Source organism: Myotis yumanensis, unplaced genomic scaffold (assembly GCF_028538775.1).
Source record: "Myotis yumanensis isolate MYYU_CA2020_CCGP unplaced genomic scaffold, mMyoYum1.0.hap1 SCAF_6, whole genome shotgun sequence".
Classification (NCBI taxonomy): Eukaryota; Metazoa; Chordata; class Mammalia; order Chiroptera; family Vespertilionidae; genus Myotis; species Myotis yumanensis.
Window position 1 is genome coordinate 35,240,925 of NW_027223757.1, and position 19,640 is coordinate 35,260,564.

At 40.6% G+C, this 19,640-nt stretch overlaps 1 protein-coding gene across 2 annotated transcripts in view; it reads left to right on the plus strand.

Annotated features, from left to right (window-relative positions):
* The window catches only part of LAMA4 (laminin subunit alpha 4), a 133,990-nt gene that overhangs the window by 33,058 nt on the left and 81,292 nt on the right, over nucleotides 1-19,640 (plus strand). For both annotated transcript variants that reach the window (XM_070417879.1, XM_070417880.1), the window contains exons 3-5: nucleotides 4,128-4,229; nucleotides 11,816-11,940; nucleotides 19,424-19,504. In XM_070417879.1, coding sequence (XP_070273980.1) covers nucleotides 4,128-4,229; nucleotides 11,816-11,940; nucleotides 19,424-19,504 — 308 coding nt within the window. The remainder of the gene's footprint in view (nucleotides 1-4,127; nucleotides 4,230-11,815; nucleotides 11,941-19,423; nucleotides 19,505-19,640) is intronic.

The following is a 19,640-nucleotide window of genomic DNA, read 5'->3' on the forward strand; positions in this document are numbered from 1 at the left end:
CAAGGACCAAGGTACTCAAGTATATGGGCTCTAGTAATGGCATCAGAAGCTCCTTATGACCAGGGTTTCCATTAGCCTGTGTGGTGCCTTTATATGAATTTAAAAATGGTGCCTCCCCTCTGAATAGATGAATTAGAAAATATAATCCTTTCAGGTGTACAAAACCCAGCAGGAAAGGAGTTGGCCAGGTTTCCACCCTCAACCTCACCCTCTCGGCAGGAGGCCAAATGACTGCTTCACACAAACTTATCCCTGCCTCCCTTTTCTTCCCATCTCCTATAGTAGAAGAGACTGGAGCCAAGTCATCCTTCACACAAGGCCTGGGCCTGGGGAGTGAATAACGGATAACCACAGATTCTCAGAGTGAAGTTTCCTCCTAAACTTGGCATAACATAAAGATTTCATCTTGCACACATCCAGTCTACGCATTGGCTGTCTGGACTGTGTTGAGAAAGATTGGAGACCCAATCCAGCACAAACAGCAAGCAGTGGGTGAATTAGCAGTAAAAACCTTTGGTTTCCAACAACACACATGTCTCAGATTTCCTGTCCTGATCCAAACCATTCAAATCACAGGCATTCATTGAGCAATGAACATGTACCAGGCACTGTGAGTGATACTTGGAAGCAGTCCTTCCAAATCTGGTCACACACTGGAATCCTTGAGGGGCATTTATTTTATTCAGAATGTCATCAAGTTAGTTTCCATGTTGGGAAACTTACATCACTCACACTAAAACCACTGGTGCATTGGAATCACTGGTTCAACACACCTGCATCCACATGCATTTGTAGCTGTTGTATTCCTGATGATTCGCTGGGCTCTGCCTTCTGTAGTCATGCTCTAGCACTTATGTATTGAGATATGATGCAGAACCAAACAATTTTCCCTTGATTTACATGGTAGTTGTGTACTTGGAAAATGCACTGCATATTAAAAGCTTGCAAAAACATTTTGTGTTTAACATGAAAAATGAAGTTAGCTTGTGGGTTCAGAGGAACAGGCTTTTAACCTACAGGAATATTGTGTTGGACATTCCCAAATCCCATAGAATGAAAGATAACGCTTTATTGTGTGGGACTCTCATACACTGCACCATGCCCAGCATGCCCTCTCTATGGCAAGCCAGAAGTGCCCCACATTCTTCCAGAATGCCCCCTAGGGACAATAAAAAAAAAAAAAAAACCCAGAACAGATCCCTTGTAATTTTCTGTGAACTAAGCTATTCTAAAATACAAAATTTACCACTTTTTGGGGTTTCTTTTTGTTTGTTTTTTCTATGTTGTGACAACTTTATTTTTAGAAAATGAGTCTTGATTTAGCCAGAGCCTTGGAGATATAAGGGATTAGCCACTGTCATATTCAAAATGATGCATTTATTAAGGGAAAGCTTGAATTTTCTTTGTCTTCTTCAGAAGGAAGAGCTATAGGAATGCCTAAAAGACTGGAAGTAATATCAATTTAAAACAACTTTACTGAAACTTGAGTTGATGGTCCATACCGTAGTTGATGGTACAAGTGGACCTCATGTACTGTTTCCAGGCATCACTCCCAGACTCCTTGCCACCATCAGTGTGCTTTTCTGCTGCAAATACACCTCCAGTCTCTGCCCCACTCATTGGAACTCATAGAACAGAGATCAGAATGGCGCTTATAAAGGCTGGGGTCAGGAATGAAGGAAATGGAGAGAAGCTGGTCAAAGTGTACAAACTTCCAGTTATAAGGTTAACAAGTTTTGGTTACTTAATGTTCAGCACTGTGATGATAGTTAATAATACTTGAAAGTTGCTAAGAGAATACATCTTAAATGTTCTCAAAAAAAAAAAAGAAATGGTGATTACTTGACTTGATAGAGATGGTAGCTAATGCTGTGGTGGTAATCATTTTGCAGTATGTACATGTATCAAATCAACACATTGTGCACCTTAAATTTATAGAATGTTACATGTCGATCATGTCACAATAAAGCTGGGGGAGAAGAATTAATTAAAATAATATTTTAATACAAAATTTATCTTATTAAAAAATACAGATTCTTTGGCTTTACCATCAGAATTACTGACTCAGAAGCTCCCCAGATGTCTGTAACATGGTCAGGGAGCTCAAAAGCCACTCTTTTGGCAGCTACTAAGATGACTAATAGGAATCTCCTCACTTCTTTTATCCATTTATCTTATAATTAAAACGCTCTTCATGTCAAACTGAAAGAAGAAAAACAGTTAACATCATCAAATCAACTTTATGTCTCATGACCAAGATATATTTTTAAATAAAATGAAGACGTGTTATATATATATATATATATATATATATATATATATATATATATACAGTATATAAAACTCAGAAAAAGTATATATGTAAGTATATAGGGTGTCCCCAAAAATGTACTCACATACATTTTTGATAACTTAATTAATGTTACTTTTCAGATTTATCCCATTGGAATTAATAATTATTCAAAGTGTGTATATTTTGGGGGAGACACCCTGTATATACTGCGTAACAATGAACACCAGTATTTTTATATTTTGAAACAAAAGTCAAAAACATGAAATTAGATGGCCTAAATTAAATGCTTCCAGTGCAATTTTAGCACCTTTTCCTCTCTTTGGTTCTCTAGTGGAAACTGAGATAAAAGCTTACTATCATCCGCAAACTCTCAATGACACATTATAAATTTGTTCTCTCTCAGCCTTACTTTCTCTCACTTAGTAAAATGGTATTTCTTTGCCTTTTCTTCATGGGCTAATGTCATTATCCTCTATTAAAATTTCTCCAAATGGAATATATTATATTTTAATTTTAGGATCCAAACTGGTGGTGTTTTTATACTGTGAATGGTGTCTAGTGATTTTTTCCTTCTTTACAGATTAAAAAAAATAAGAGGAAATGAGTTTGCATAGCAGTCGGAGGAATTTCCGCCAAATATAATGAAAAATTTCCTGGTAGCCTAGACAGCACAAACTGCAATGGGTCAGTTGAGGAGGTGGGGGTGGGAGTGAGGTGGTGATGTGAAATCTCCTGCTTTGTAAGTTTGTGATAACAACCTAGATTCTTATCTGCCTGAAATTCTTTAGATGTACATCTGTCTTGTGGGCAGGCAGTAGACTTCCTGGTCTATAAGGCCATTTCTACCATACATCATTGAGACAGAAACACAAAATACATATCTATAAACCAATTGCATGAACCAGGAACAATCTCACCACGTTTCTCAGCTGGAACACTGGTGAAAATTCATCTCTGTGCATTGGAAGGTGGTTTAACATTGCCACAACCCACCTCTGGGCCTAATTATCTAATTACTAAAGTGAAGGGAAATAATGTATTCCTCACAGAGTTGTGAGGATAAATGAAATATAGCAACACTGCCCACGTAAGATCTTTCCTTTAAAATTTTAGGATCTGAAAAGATAAAAATGTTCAAAAGCCCAAGCTATAAAAGACACAGCTCTAAGTTGTTTATACCATAGCCAATAATCTCTGAATCCACGCATTTTTATAGGGAGCATGATGCGATTCCTCATCCAAATAGCCATGGCTTTGTTTCCTGTTTTGTTTTGTTTTATTTTGGAAGAAAACATTTCTTCTCTTTTACTGTTACCTAAAGTTTTCTTATTCTTCCTTGCAATGATGGGACACTATTAAATTTATTCCTAATTCCCAGCAAAGTGAAAGAAGAGAGGAAAAACGTGTAGCCTAGACAGCACAAACTGCAATGGGTCAGTTGGGGAGGTGAGGGTTGGGGTGAGGTGGTGATATGAAATCTCCTACTTTGTAAGTTTGTGATAACAACCTAGATTCTTATCTGTCTGAAATTCTTTAGATGTACATCTGTCTGGTGGGCGGGGAGTAGACTTCCTGGTCTATAAGGCCATTTCTACCATACATCATTGAGACAGAAACACAAAATACATATCTATAAACCAATTGCATGAACCAGGAACAATCTCAAAGAAAATTGAATATACAACACCTATCCCTGAATGGTAGTATAAATCTTTTAGTATGTTTTGTAAAGAAATAGATAGTTTCATAATCATATCCTCTTATTCTTCTCAGAAAACATTGACCAAAATTGATCGTTTCAATAACGGAAATACTTTTGTTGTGTCTGTTTCAGACATGTGGCGCCGGGTTCTTTCTTGCCCAGTCGGGAGAATGCTTGCCCTGTGACTGTAACGGGAATTCCAACGAATGCCTGAACGGCTCTGGACTCTGTGTGGTAGGTCGGGGGCACTTCTCACAGATTTCATTGGCCCTTTGCATCTTGGGTGGGAATAAAATATTTTTCCTGGACATTGGAGCTACCTAGGAACAAACTGCTAATCAAGCTTTTTCTTACCCTTCACCTTTTCCTGTAAAACACCCCATATAAACTGCTTATGATTGCAAGTGGCCACCGAGGCCTGTGTCTGAATGGGCACGTGCCCCTCGGGGTAAGTGCCTCACCGCCCTCTGCAGCTGGCTTCCTGCTATGGGCCAACAAGCCATTGAAAAGAACACACATAGAAGGAAACCACCCATCCAAATTCCTCTGTAATAATATAGTTTGCCATATGTTTGGCTTCGCTCCACATAAACTGGGAGAGTAAAACAGTTGTTTCATAGACTATTTTACAACTTATAAGGTAGTCAGGTCTACAGGTCAAAATTTAAAAAAATAGGTTCGAACCAAATTACTAATAAAAATGAAAGCTTTGGCCTTGTGGTCTTTGTAATCTGTGATCAAACCCCCAGAAGACTTTTTTTTTTTTTAACTGAAATGAATTCTCCAATAGGCTGTTCTTCAGTGAAATATGGTAGAGACTTATGAAGAAGACTTAGAAGCCTTCTAGCAAAAAACTACTTGCTACATATTTTCCATTTCCACTAAATGGACTGGCAACTTAGTGAAAATGGGAATTGAAAAATTTACCAGAAATAGTTTATGTAGGAGTCATAGCAGGCATTTTTAAAGACTTGTGCCCTAAGATCATATTTTTCCTTCATAAGCTATATTGCATATGAAGGAAAATTAGGTTCTTCAGTTTCCTATGAGACAAAAGAGGCTTTCCAGAACTGCAAGAGTATTTTTGCATAAAATATAAGAATATTTAATTAAGTATACCTATTTACCTTAAAATTAACATAATTGTTCTTGTAAGCAGGTCATTTTGACTATAAGTGGGCTCCAAGGTGTGTACATGAAGGTGTTATTTTACTCATGATTTACATTAAAATGCAAGTTAGAATGTTTTCATTTATTTTAAACCTAGCAGTTGCCGTTGTTCTAGGGACAGAGAGAATTAAGTGGCAAACAATAACAGTTGTTGTCTGTATTTTTGCTTAGTCCTGGCATTTCTGTATTCCCTTCCCCCCTCTTCTTAAATAACCATTACATCCAGGATGTCCTCTGTAGCAGTGTAGGCACATGCAGCTGCCAACATCTACCCCTTTCTAATGCTTCCATCTCCGGTTTCCTGTTATTTTAATCCCAGTGACATTTGAAAAGAAAATCCCATGGATGCACTTGAACTAATAATGTACAGCTCTGATAGTTTGACTAAATAAAGGCTCTTTGTTATCTGGCTTATTAAAATATAAGTCAATAGGGACTTGGAAGTCCATCAGCTATTGTTAGTCAGGCAGTCAATAAGAGGGAAGACAAACAGCTTAAAGGGAAATAAGTTCCTCCTGCCAGTGCCTGTGGAGAGCTACGACAAAGCCGCTCTTGCTGACAGTGACACTTGTCAAAATAGCAGCTCTCACGGGTTTCCCCTGACTAGCCATGAGCTTCTGAAGGGACAGCCATCCTGTGATTCCTCCACAGCACCTGGGCCATAAGAGGTTCTAATAAAATTAGAGATGGGCTATGGTGTAAAACACTTTTATGCACACTCGAGGGAGTTGCCAATCTTCCTACAATTACTTTTTTCAAGACAGAACAATGGAAAAAAGAGATAAAGAATAGCCATCCTATTCATCCTAATGGTGATTCCTCCACCCCACCCTACCTGGAGGGAAATATTTTTCTCCCTAGTTAAAGTAATATATGTTAAAAAAAACACAAACAAAACAACAACTACACATATATACTGTACATGAGATCCAAAGGAAAAATCAAGCACTATCTCATCCCCCAGAGCTAAAACATAATAAGTATATTCTTATAAGTTTAATTTTGAAAGACAAAAAAATGTAATTTGTGTTTAATTAAGCACAAGTGAGGGAGCAGAAGAGGTAATATAGAAAGAATATGTTGCCATTTAGCTGGCAAATATATTGTCTATGGTATCACACAGGAATCAAACTCATATTTATTTGTAATTCTGGCCATCTGGTCGACCAGAGCCAGTGCCTCAGCTCCTGCTCTGTAGCCCCACCTCCTTCTCAGTTCTCAGAGAGCCTGAGAAGCAACAGCTCCACATGAACACTTCCTTGCAGCTCACTGCAGGCACCAGAGTTTCAATAAGTTGCTGCAGTTCACCTGGCCTACCTCATGCCTTTCATCTTCCATAAGAAACTAAAAATAAAAGGCCTTATTTTATTTTATTTTATTTTATTTTATTTTATTTTAAAGGCTTATAATGCCTCTGCCTTGTCCTCTCTCAACTGTTTCTAATTCTTTCAATGTGACCTTATATTTTACAGGCTGCTTTTAAGGAACTACGACCTTTGACAATAAAATATAAAGTAGATAAAGTTATATTACCATTTTTAGAAATTCTTTCACAAGAGGAATGTTGTTATCAAATGCAGAAAAGTGGCTTAACTAATGCAGTCCAACCAGTATTGGTGTCTTTCAAAAAGGCCACCTTGCATCTTATCAGAACTGGAACACATTGGGAAGAGTTCTCAGCTGAGTCTTGCAGGCAGGGCCCCAAAAGCCAAGCAACTCTAGTGCATATGGCAGGTCCCCAGGAAAACTCGAGAAGGAGGCCTGAGGAAGGAATTATGGGGCAGAGAGATGGCTGGTGGTAGGAATGCCTGCTCCAGACTCTTCTTTCCCTTTTGTGTCTTCCTCACTAGCAACGGAGACACCTTTCAAAAACACAACCCAATCAAGGCATTCGCCTTTTTAAAATTCTTCAGGGTTTTCTATTCCAGCCCCACTGAGCTTCTTGCTACCCTCTAAACTCACTCTGTGCTCTTGTACTCTGTCCCAATTTGTACTTCCAAGTTCTCTGCCTCTCCCCTGTTCTTGCTCAGCCCTCAAGGCCTAATTCAAATGTCACCACCTCTACTAAGCTTCTCCAACTTTCTCAGGAAAAGCTAGAATCTTTCCCTCCTCTTTGTCCCACAGCAGGAATGTACTGAATGTATACCTCAGAGCACAAACACTATATTATTCCTTGTTTATCTCTGTTTCCTTCACAAGTCTGTGAGCCGATGAAAGAAAGGAACCAACGTTTTCTCATTTTAGTAACAGTCACAGCTCATTATCTATCTGGATATCAGCTTAATCTAGGCTGGTTAAGTGAATGAATTGATTGATAAAATAACTAACTTAATTGCACAAACCTTTGATTTTATAATTTATGGGACACTTGAGTCACTATTTCAGGAAAAGGTAATGTCTGTTATGCTAGAGATTCAGCTCAAGTTCAATGCTGAAGAACTAGCCAGACACTTGCTTCTCAAAGTACAGTCTAGGCCAGAAACAGTGACGTTACTTGGAAGCTTGTTAAAAATGCAGACACCCAGGCCATAGTCCAGACTTCCTTAATTAGAACCTGCATTTTCACAAGATGCCCAGGGCATTCATGTGCACAGTAAAGTTTGAGAATCACTGATTCAGACAGAGCAGCATATCTCCAACTTTTTTGTTTCATGAGCCCTTTACACTCATAAGAATTATTCAGCTTGCCAAATGACTTTTCTTTATGTGGGTTATATCTATATTTTCAGCATCTGACATTTAAAACTGAAAATTTTAAATAATATTTTTCTATTAACTTATTTGAAAACAACAATAATAAATCCATTGCATGTAAATTTACATATTGAAAGTATATTTAATGTCCGGTTTAATGGGAGGCAGCTAGATCTCACGTCTGCTTCTGCATCAATCAGTGGTGATATCTTCTGTCTTGTAGCCTCAGGAGGACTCCACCTTACACACATGAGAAAACTAGAGTGTCAAAGAAAATAAAATCTAGGTATTATTATGAAAATACCTCCCTGGGCATACTTCAAAAAACACAGATCTAGATAGACTATAGTCTTGCACAAAGCATGTGACAAACCACACCAAGGCTAATCTGATCCTTCAGGATTTCTTCCTACATTGTGCTGGTACTGTGGCCAAATCAGTAAGAGACATCACTTTTAATGTAAAGGAGACACAGCTCTTATCCAATTGGTTGTCTACATAGTAGCTTTCTTAACCACTGTCCAAAGATTCAGAATGCTTTTTACATTTTTGAGTGAGGTCAGGTTTATTTAAAAATAACTCTTCCCTTCTAACAACATACTTATTGATTGCTGTCATTTTTGTTTTCTGATTTTTTAAGTGGCAGAGCATTGACGGTAAAGGGATATTTGCAATATCAGACTAAACAATTTTGAGAGCTAGAGGAAATTTTATAGGCCTTCTAGTCTAGATCCTGAGAATAGAGACCCAGAAAGGGCCAGTGACTCGTTCAAAACCAACTAGCTAAAAATGGAAGAGCCAGTCCCTTCCAGCATTCTCTCTGCCCATCTCCCAGACTTCGCATCAGTGCCTTTTAGGAAATTTCATTATAAACCCTTTAAAAGGAGACAGATGAGGAAAGTCAGTGTTTACACTCTGCGCATTTAGAGGCTGGAGAGATTTGGTTATTGCTCCTGTGGCTGCTCTGGCAGAATTAGAGCCCTGACAAGGAATCCAAAGCATCTGTTGAGCCATGAGGGGACAGAATTGGGAATTAGCTCATTTTTTGCAACTTAATAGGCATTCCAGGCACAAAGAATGGCCTGCACAGATGGGCTTCATCTGTCCAACAAGGACTCAGACAAATTTGACCCCAGTCTACAAGTAGCCCTGCCAGATTGCTTATGGCTTAGATTCCTGGTGGTTGGACAAGGCTCATTGGTTTTCCATGGGATGAGAGATTGCCACTAGTTTTTAGCTGGCTTTGGGTGAGTGTTAATTTCCTTTATTTGCTCCAGATATCAATTGACTAATTCGCCCTATGCCAATTTTTCTTTCATTTTTTTTCCTGACAACTGACTTAGCACAAGACACAGTGAGGGAACTATGCTAACATCCTGTTGTCTGCACATCAGACTTTATTTTTCAGAATTTTCACTGATCTATTGGGCACTCTGAACTATCCCCTAAATTCCATTCTAACATAATTCTAATCAGGAGCCAAAGATGACCAATTAAGTATGCAAAGGGTGTTCGACTAGGATAGCTTGTTGCCACAATAGTATCCCTCTTTTTTTTTTTATTAGTGTGCTGTACTTTCTTTGAAGCTCAAACTATTCATAAAATAGCCTGACAACTTCTGATGCAATGATTTTGTGATTCTTCTGGAAAGAAGCCTTTTTTCCCAACACACTGGAGAAGCAGTATATTGTGGGAATGAATAGCCTAGCCATCTGCCTGACATTGGGCAATGTCCTTAACTTCTCTGTGCTGTCATCTCTTCATATGTAAAACGGGGGAGGAAATGTAACTTTCCTTAGATTTATTGTGAAAATCAAATTAATCTATGTAAAATGTTTACAGCAGGGCCTCACCATTATTTTATTTTGAGCCTCAACATAGCATATGAAGATTAAAGACCTCAGAGTTCAGCCTACTATTGCTCCATTTTACCTTCCCCAGGTTTCCTCACAGAGCACTGTTTGGAAAAAAACTAATTCTATTGAAGCTCTGTGCATAGGTCTTACTAAGGGAATTGCTCAAACAGGAGGGTGTCTCTTCAATGGCATTCTGATTCTAACCCTATTGAATCTTTAAACACTTTGGTGAATGTAAAGATAAACATATCTTAACTAGTGGCCCAGAGCATGAAATCGCACACAATAGGCTGCCTGCCACTTCTGCAGGAGCTGGCGGGAGCCACAGGCAGCTGAGGGAGGTGGGAGTGAGCCGCTGGCACTCGTGGGAGGCGGGCGCAAGCGGCCGCCACTACCCGCAGGAGCCAGGGGGAGGGGAGGACCAAGAGGTGCTCCATGCATCTCCTGGTGACCAGTCGCGCAAGCAGCCCCCCCACCCACACACGCAGCCCTGCCCCACCCCTGCATGTGCCTGCTGCGCACCCAGCCTCCTGCTGATTGGTCGGTCGTGTGAGGGTGTGACAACCATTTGCATATTAGCCTTTTATTACATAGGATGCTAATGGCATTGCCTTGTGCAATCCAGGCTAGTCCAGGTGGAGAAACCTACCAGTGAACTAGCATCACTTACAGAGTACTAGTCAGAAATCAACCCATCAGCTGGACAAAGAGCTATGAGTGCCTACTCCATTCAAGTTGATGTCAGTGCACTGGTTAAAGACACAAGCTGGGAGCAGATGATAACAGTATAATGTGTGCAGTGGCAGGAGAGAAGCATCACGGAGGAATTCCTGGAAGTTTTGAGACCAGATAAAGATCTCAAATGATGAACAGGCATCTAGGCAGAAAAATCAGCCTGTTTTGTGCTTTTTTCTAATTACCCTCACAACAAATGGATAAATCATACAAATAAACCAGCTTACTATTTCTTGTATGTCACCATACAAGATACCAGTCCATTAACAGTATATTCTTTATCTACTTTCCATTACATTTATACTTCAGAATAACACATTTTTTTCTTCCATGCCCATAAATCAAGCATGTCAAACTCAAAGGCTAACACGGGCCAAATAAACAAGGTTTAAGTTTATGTGGGCCGCAAAAAAAACAAAAGCTTCAATTTTCATAGAAACATAGGTTTATTTTGATAGAGACATACTGAATACAAAGGGCTGAAATAAATAAGTAATCATTAACATAAAATAATAGAACATTTTAATAAAAATTAATATTTTTTCTTGAACATTAACTTACCGGACACTGAATAACTGCACAAATTAATAAACGTACCGCAAATAAACCTAGTTTTCTTGTTCTCTGAAAGCAAAATATTTCCTGTTGTGCACACCAAACAAGTCAGTACAAGGCTAATGATGTGGCAATCGGCTGCTAAAATATTCGCTGCTAGTATTAGTGGAGACAAATGGTGCGCCTGTGCATAAGGCACATAAGGGAAATGAATACAACATGAGTATAATAAACAGTCATTAGTGAATGTTGTAGTTCATTATTAATGATTATGTATAGCAGGATATTGTAAAAATTAAGTTACGAAATTTTTATTAAAATGTTTCTTACATATCGTTATATTGGCTGGGCCACAAAAATATTCATTGTGGGCCACATGCAGTCCGCGGGCCACAAGTTTGACATGCTTGCCATAAATTCTTAAATTGTTCCCTGTGTCATGGGTGAGCACAAGGAAGATTTTTTTTTCCATTTCATATCCATTCCAAGTCAGTAAGTTGATGCTTCCACAACATCCAGAATTTGACATTCTGATTAGCATTCTGAATTGAAAAAGCACACAAACTGTAACGAGGATCCCAGGCTGCTAGTGCTCACACAGAAGTCCAGGTCTAAGTCATGCATCATTGTGCACACTTTCTAGCACTGACTGGGGGCAACGTGTATCCTTTGTGATAATTTAGTACTGATGCACACCATCTCTGTCAAGCCTGACATCCTCTTTACTGGAAGTATCACTTGGTTCCCAGATTCGCTGTCTGTAAAATTTCTTTTGTGTCCTTGTCAATTTTTCTATCTTTTGTCTTATAGCACTGCCAAAGGAACACAACAGGAGAGCACTGTGAGAAATGCCTAGATGGTTATATTGGAGATTCCATCAGGGGACCGCCCCGGTTCTGTCAGCCATGTCCCTGTCCACTACCATACTTGGCCAAGTAAGTCCTAAAGGAAGATGATCCCTTCTACTGCTTATCTCTCCCCACGCCACCCACATTTTTTCTATTCTATCCAGAGTTCTAAGGTTTTCCCATTGTCAAAACTGAGTACCTCATGCTGAGATGAGATTGAAAAAGATACAGGAAAGATATCTAGCCTAAATATACTTTCAGGAAAGCTTAAGTGCTTACAGTATACTAGTATGTGATGATTTCATTCCCAAAATATTGGGGTGCACCATAAAGTTAATGAAGTCTCCCAAATTTTATAAGCAAGGGTAATCTCAGCTATTCTTGGTTTACCCTTGACCTAGAGAGATCACAACTGATAACGCCAATAGATTCATTATAATCCAATATTTTCTTTAAACTCTGATAGAGCAGATATTTCCCTATAAATTGCAGCCAAAAAGGATTTTTAATCAGAATTAGAACACAAACAGAATGCATGCTTTAACTAATCACCTCATAGAAGATATCCAATAAAACTAATTTTCACCTCTGGTTGTGTTTTGGCCTGACTGAGAAGTTAAAGAGCATAGATATACATCTTAATGGAAATAGTGAATATCTTTCCAGGTAGCTAATATGCATACTAGTAAATTCGATAGTCATGGTTAGCCATTTTATTGGCTTAAAAATGATAGGCTGTAGAATTAAAATGGTGTACTGGTATTTGGTTCTCCAAATATCAACCAATTCTTTAATTCTCTGATACCAACTTGGTGTCCTACAATCAATCAGTTCTCACTCTAACTACCCAGAGTTAGTGCAGACCCCAGAGCTTAAGGGTTCATTCCACTTGAGAAGCAGCTGAAATGGGGTCCTAGGCTTTTCACATTTTTTCCATCTAGCTACAAATGTAGGGATCCCTCAACCCCACTTAGGTTTGGTAATTCTCTAGAATGACTTACAGAACTCAGAAAAATGAGTTTTATCATAAAGAAAATAACTCAGGAACAGGCCAATGAAAAATATGCATAGGGCAGGGTATGGATGAGGAGATAAGAAGGACCAGAGCTTCTGTGTGCTTACCCTCCAGGGCCAGCATCTTTTCAGCAAATCAGTGTGCTCACCAGCCCAGCAGCTCCCCAACCCTTGCTGTTGAAGAGCTTTATAGAAGTCCCATTACATAGTCATGATTGATTAAATGACTGATTATTAAACTCAATCTTCAGCACCTCTCCCCTCCCCTGAGGTTGGGGGAGGGATGAGGTTGAAAGTTCCAATCCTCTAATTGTGTAGTTGGTTCCTCTGGCAGACTAGCCTTTATCCAGAAGCTATGTAGGAGATCACCAAGAATCACTTCATCATCATAAACTCTGATACTGTTGAAAGGAACTCATTATGAAGGACAAAAGACAGTCTTGAAATTCCAAGGGTTTTAGGAACACTGTACTAGGAACCCTGTACAAAATCCAATTATATATATTACTTCAGGTAGAGTAATGAAACTAGGTCAATATCTGTGCTCTGGCACATAAAAGCTGTATGATCTCAGACAATTTCTCATTTTCCATGGGGTTGGGGTCAAAGAGACTAGATTCAGATCTTAGTTCCATTTATTGATTCCTTTAGCCCAGTGATGGTGAACCTATGACACGTGTGTCAGAGGTGACACACAAACTCATTTTTTTGGTTGATTTTTCTTCGTTAAATGGCATTTAAACATATAAAATAAATATCGAAAATATAAGTCTTTGTTTTACTATGGTTGCAAACATCAAAAAATTTCTATTTGTGACACGGCACCAGAGTTAAGTTAGGGTTTCTCAAAATGCTGACACGCCGAGCTCAAAAGGTTCGCCATCACTGCTTTAGCCACTCTGGATCTCAGATTTTTTTAGTAAATCAAAGTTGCTCTCAGAATCTGCCTCAGAGAGTTAGACTATGATAATATGTGTGAACCATTTGGGTTGGTGCCTTGCACATGGAAAGGAGTATGTTGGATGTTGGCTTCAGTGAACACATACTTTATATATTTTCTTAACACTTATATTCCACCCACTCTATGTCAGGAACTGTTCTAAAGGTTTGGATATAATAATTAGTTGACAGCTGTTATAAAAATTAAGTTAAACAATGCATATAAAATAGCTTAAAAGGCCTCAATAACTGCCACACACACACACACACACACACACAAACACACACACTCTTAAAAAGAGAAAAAAAGAGGAGATAACAACCAAATGTCTCCCTAATGTTTTGTCCTTAATTGAATACCAATATTGATTAACATTTCTCCTAATGACTTGCCATTTGTTCAAGTCCTCTGAGGGTCTGACAGTCTGGGAAGAAGTCAGATGTTTTATAGCCCCATCTTTCTTTAGAAATCATTAAACTGCCTCAACCCTTCCTTTGTAATTTTTCATGTCCAATGGTATTAATAACCTGCACAAAATGAATGGTACTGAGAGTGAGAGTAGAAAACTCCAACATTAAATGTTCTGTTATTTCCACTCAAGTGTGTCCTGATTTATGTCGCCTCATCTAGGTATATTGTTTTACTGTTCATTAATATTCTGCTCTTAAACATTAGTCTCAACCATATCTGATGACATGTTTAGCATGTCACTCTCTTATGTGATATAGTTATTTTGATAAATATATTTACCTCCAACCTCCTAATAACAGGTATCACTCATTTGCCCATGTAAACAAAGATGTTATAAAGCACTAACTGTTTTAAACAGGTTTATAAGCTTTTAGAAACTAACAGGAGAATTAAAAAGGCAATCCCAAATGCTAACTGTGTTGTCTAGCTTATGCATTTTTTATTCCTTTCCTATGACAAGACTTTTTAATCTAAATTACCTGACATTAATGTCTTGAGATAAAAGACTTTTGGAACTCATTTCTATTGACTGAGGAATTTTGTCTACACGCAATGAAGAAATATTTATTGAGTGCGTATGTGCCAATCATGTACCAGTTGCTGGTCACAGTAGTGAATAAACAATCAAAAAGTCATGCCTTTACTAAGATAAGCCAAAATACAGCAGTATTATGAAGCTCCTAAAGCAACTTTTTCCCTTTTAGGCCAGATTATCCAGTATTTCAGTTGCAGTTACTTCAGCTATTATGAAGGCCATTAATTCTTTTATTTATCATTTATTTTTTAAATATATTTTTTATTAATTTCAGAGAGGAAGGGAGAGGGAGAGAGAGCTAGAAACATCAATGATGAGAGAGAATCATTGATCAACTGCTTCCCTCATGCCCCCTACTGGGGATTGAGCCCACAACCCGGCATGTGCCCCGACCAGGAATCAAACCATGACCTCCTGGTTCATAGGTCAACGCTCAATCAGTGAGCCACTCTGGCCGGGCTGTTAACTCTTAAATAATTGAAGCAGAAACTTGCCAATTGGGTAATAACCTTCTTGCCTTGAAAGAGAAAAAGTTCCCATAGGCATCAAGGACCTCTGTGTGTGAGAGTGGATCCCAGTTCCAAAGAGTGAAGGTCTTAGGAAATGTGCTCTGCAGTTAGGAGCATATTCACAGACATGAACACTGAAGTCTCCAAATACAGATCTGAGGTTGAAAAACCTGCTCAACATGAATACAAAAGCAAAAATACAGCCCCAATAAGTAAAGACCATATGTGGGAATGTTGAGGAATTGGGAAGGGTGTGAGAATCCTGCTCTCTTTGTAGTGGCAATAGTTCTACTTCCCAAATCCCTTGGGGGGGTGGAAGGACTGGGACAAAAATGGGGGTGGGGAGGTAGTCAGTGATCATAAAACAGGACAAATTTGCTTGGACGCTATGAAGTTCCAGCCTTTGATCTGACCTTATTATTGACTCAGTTAACTGATTTCAAACACTAATCAAATATATTATAAAAAATCAAATACACCATCGCCTCTTTCAGTTGTTTTAAAATTCATATTTCTATTTTCTGTAAAAATGAAACTGCCAGGACTTTTATTTGAGTTCAGAAAGGCACACGTGTGGAATCTAAATCACACTCTCAGAGATCTGCTATTTGACCCGGGATTTGGATTTCTAGTTACAATAGCCACATCAGAAAGCAAGGAAATAAAGTCTGAGGGAGTTCAGCAACACACAGTGCTGAGTCTATTTTTCTTTAAGTTCCCTTGAGGGTTTTCCAAGAGCAAAAGGCTCCCTTCCTCTTAGAAAGGGCGCCATGGCTGCTAGTGCGGGCTGAGAAAGGCACAGTGTTTTTATTTCCCCAGCCAAGACAGACTTTCCTCTGAATAAAACACAAACATTTAATGCTGATGAAAAACAAAGAAGGAACCCTCAGCGGCTGGCATTGCCTCTGAGTCTCCCACCACAGAGACCAATGGTCACGCAGCTATTCCCAAGGACCATTTGCCCAGAATTCATTTATTTATTTTGGGGTTGGCCAGACATCCACCATGTCTGCTATTAGCTATGGTAATGGCTCCAATTAAGGAAAATGTCATCTGTTTGAAAGAGCAGGACATTAGCTCAAGGCAGATGACTCCAGACACTGGCAGATGTTTCAGCTCTTCAAGCAGTATGCAGGCTGCCGGGAGAAACGTCTTCAAAGAAACATGAATGTCCTGGACTCTTCACTGACAGTGTTTCTTTAAGACAGCTAAGGAATAAGAACAAGCAAAATGAAGAGTACAGGCCAAAGAAATGTAATTTCATGGAATGTTTTTAATCAAACTGTTAAAGGAAGTAAATTGTGGGTATTACCTTTCACTGAGAAGCACATATTGTTTTCTTACTTCATTTTATAAATATCTTTAAACAAAGCAAACACATCCATTTTCTTTCTTCTGAAAGCCCATTAGGGTAAAATTGCTTACACATGTAGTAATGTGAGAACAGCAGATCACACTCCATCGATTGTACAGTACCTAGGCCAAAACTAATTTAAGAGTCTGTAAAAGTTTTTATACCCACCTCATATGGGTGGATTCATGTGTCAGTGTAGAATTATCCAAACATGTGCAGAGTAATATTTCACTTCCCCTGCCTTAATAATTCATTTGGTTATTTATTCTGCTGAACTAATATTCTTATTACTTTCCTGACCTAAATTTTATTATCTTATGAAAAATGAAGATGAAGAATTAAGAGAGGGGTTCCATGGACTAGAATCCTTTTACTGTGGGTCCTATTGCTTGAGTGATTGCTTTGTGACTTTGATCAACTAAGCCAGTCCCTCCATCCTTTATTTCCATTCTTCAAGGTGCACATAAAAGAAATTAAGGTTCTGTGAAGATTATAGAGTACTAGAGGCCGGGTACACAAAATTCAGGTAGGGTCCCTAGGCCTGGCCAGTGATCAGGGCCAATCAGGGACTTCCTTCCCCCACCCCCCACCACCACCTCATTCCCCCCCCCCCCCCCCCCCCCCGCTGCTGGCTGCTGGTGGGACCTTCCTTCATTCTGAGCCACCCCCTGGTGGTCAATGCACATCATAGCAAGGAGTTGAACTCCTGATTGGTCAAACTCCTGAGGGGACAATTTGCATATTAGCCTTTTATTATATAGGACTAGAGGCCTGGTGCACAAAAATTTGTGCACTCGGGGGGAAAGGGGGTTCCTCAGCCCATCCTGTGCCCTCTCCCAGTCTGGGACCCCTCGGGAGATAATGACCTGCTGGCTTAGGCCTGCTCCCGGGTGGCAGAGGGCAGGCCCAATCCCTAGGTACAGCCCCTGGTCGGGCTCAGAGCAGGGCCGATTGGGGAGTTGGGGCGCCGCCCCCTGTCACACACAGAGCAGGGCCCAACAGGGGGTTGAGGAGCTCCCCCCTCTCACTCACAGAGTAGGGCCAATAGGGGAGTTGGGGCGCTGCTCCCTGTCATGCACAGAGCAGGGCCCATCAGGGGGGTTGGGGCTCCATACCCTATCACCCACAGAGCAGGGCCCATCAGGGGGTTGGGGAGCTCCCCCCTGTCACACACAGAACAGGGACTATCAGGGGGTTGAGGAGCTCCCCTCTGTCACTCACAGAGTAGGGCCAAAAGGGGAGTTGGGGCACCGCCCCCTGTCACACACACAGCAGGACGGATCAGGGGGTTGGGACGCCACCCTCTATCACCCACAGAGCAGGGCCGATCAGGGGGTTGGGGCGCCGCCACTGTCACACTCAGGGCAGGGCCAATGGGGAGGTTATGGTTCTACCCTGTCACACACAGAGCAGGGCCCGTGGGGCGGGGGGTGGGGGGGAGTTGGGGCGCCGCACCCTGTCACACACAGAGCAGGGCCGATCAGGGGGTTGGGGCTCAGCCACTGTCACACTCAGGGCAGGGCCGATGGGGAGGTTATGGCTCTACCCTGTCACACACAGAGCAGGGCCCGTGGGGCAGGGGTGTGGGGGGAGTTGGGACGCCGCACCCTGTCACACACAGAGCAGGGCCGATCAGGGGGTTTGGGCGCTGCCTCCCGTCACGCTGATCCAGTGCCAGGAGACCTCTTGGCTCCGCTGATCCCGGTGCTGGGAGGCATATTAGCCTTTTACTATATAGGACAGAGGCCTGGGGGCTGGCTGGTTTGCCCTGAAGGGTGTCCTGGATCAGGGTGGGGGTCCCCACTGAAGTGCCTGGCCAGCCTGGATGAGGGGATGATGGCTGTTTGCAGCTGGTCACACACCCTTCAGGGTGGGGGTCCCCACTGGGGTGCCTGGCCAGTCTGGGTGAGGGGCTGAGGGCTGCTTTCAGGCTGGCGGTTGTTGATTGAAGCTCCCAACGGCTCCTTTTTTTTATTTTATTCTGGGCCAGCTTTAGCTCTGGCTCTAGCTCTGAGAGCAGGTATCTGGTTTGTTTCGGTCCTATAATCGAAACAATGTATAACTTCAGCTCTGAGATCCCGGCCTATATTTGTTAGAATGTTTCAAACTGCCAGCTCAGAGGCTGGCAGCGCAGGCGGGGAACGTTGGAGTCTGCAGTCACTGCAGCAAGCAAGCCTCATGTTCGCTTCCAGCTGCCTGGCTGCCGGCCGCCATCTTGGCTGACAGTTAATTTGCATAAGGATACGCTGATTAGCCAATGGGAAGGGTAGCGGTCGTACGCCAATTACCATGTTTCTCTTTTATTAGTGTAGATAGTTTAGAATTGGCTCATAACTGTGAAGAGTGGAAGAGATCTAGGGAATAAAAAAGGGGGAACTTTCAAATTTATACACAGAAAGTGATGGGAATAAGAGAAAATTCTCACATAAATCTAAAATTGCAGGCAAAATTTGCTTATTTTATCTGCCTTTGGAATGTGTTTTAGACTTTATATATAATATATGGTTTTCTGAAATGCCCACTGCTTCAAGTAAAAATAATGAAATGCCCCTATGGAAAAATAAGTAAGGTGAACCTGGAAAATGGCTTCACAAATGGAGTGGCATTTTCTGTCTGAGCCTTCTTGTTCTAAACTTTTCCAAAAGGAAGAGGATTTACTTTAAATAAAGCAAATGACCACACCCATTTGAAGAAGGTCTCTTCAGTGATTTATGGAATTGAGTTCTAATATCCCCTTACAATTCTAGTTTTGCAGAATCCTGCTATAGAAAAAATGGAGCTGTTCGGTGTATTTGTAAAGAAAACTACGCTGGACCTAACTGTGAAAGGTAAGCTAATAAAATGTACCATTTTCTGTGTGGGTCAAAGGAAGCTTTCTGTTGCTTGTATTCATCAGCTCTGCCTTACTCCCCTTCAGTAGATGCTGAAGTGGATGATTGAGAGGAAGGAGTAGGAGATAGCATT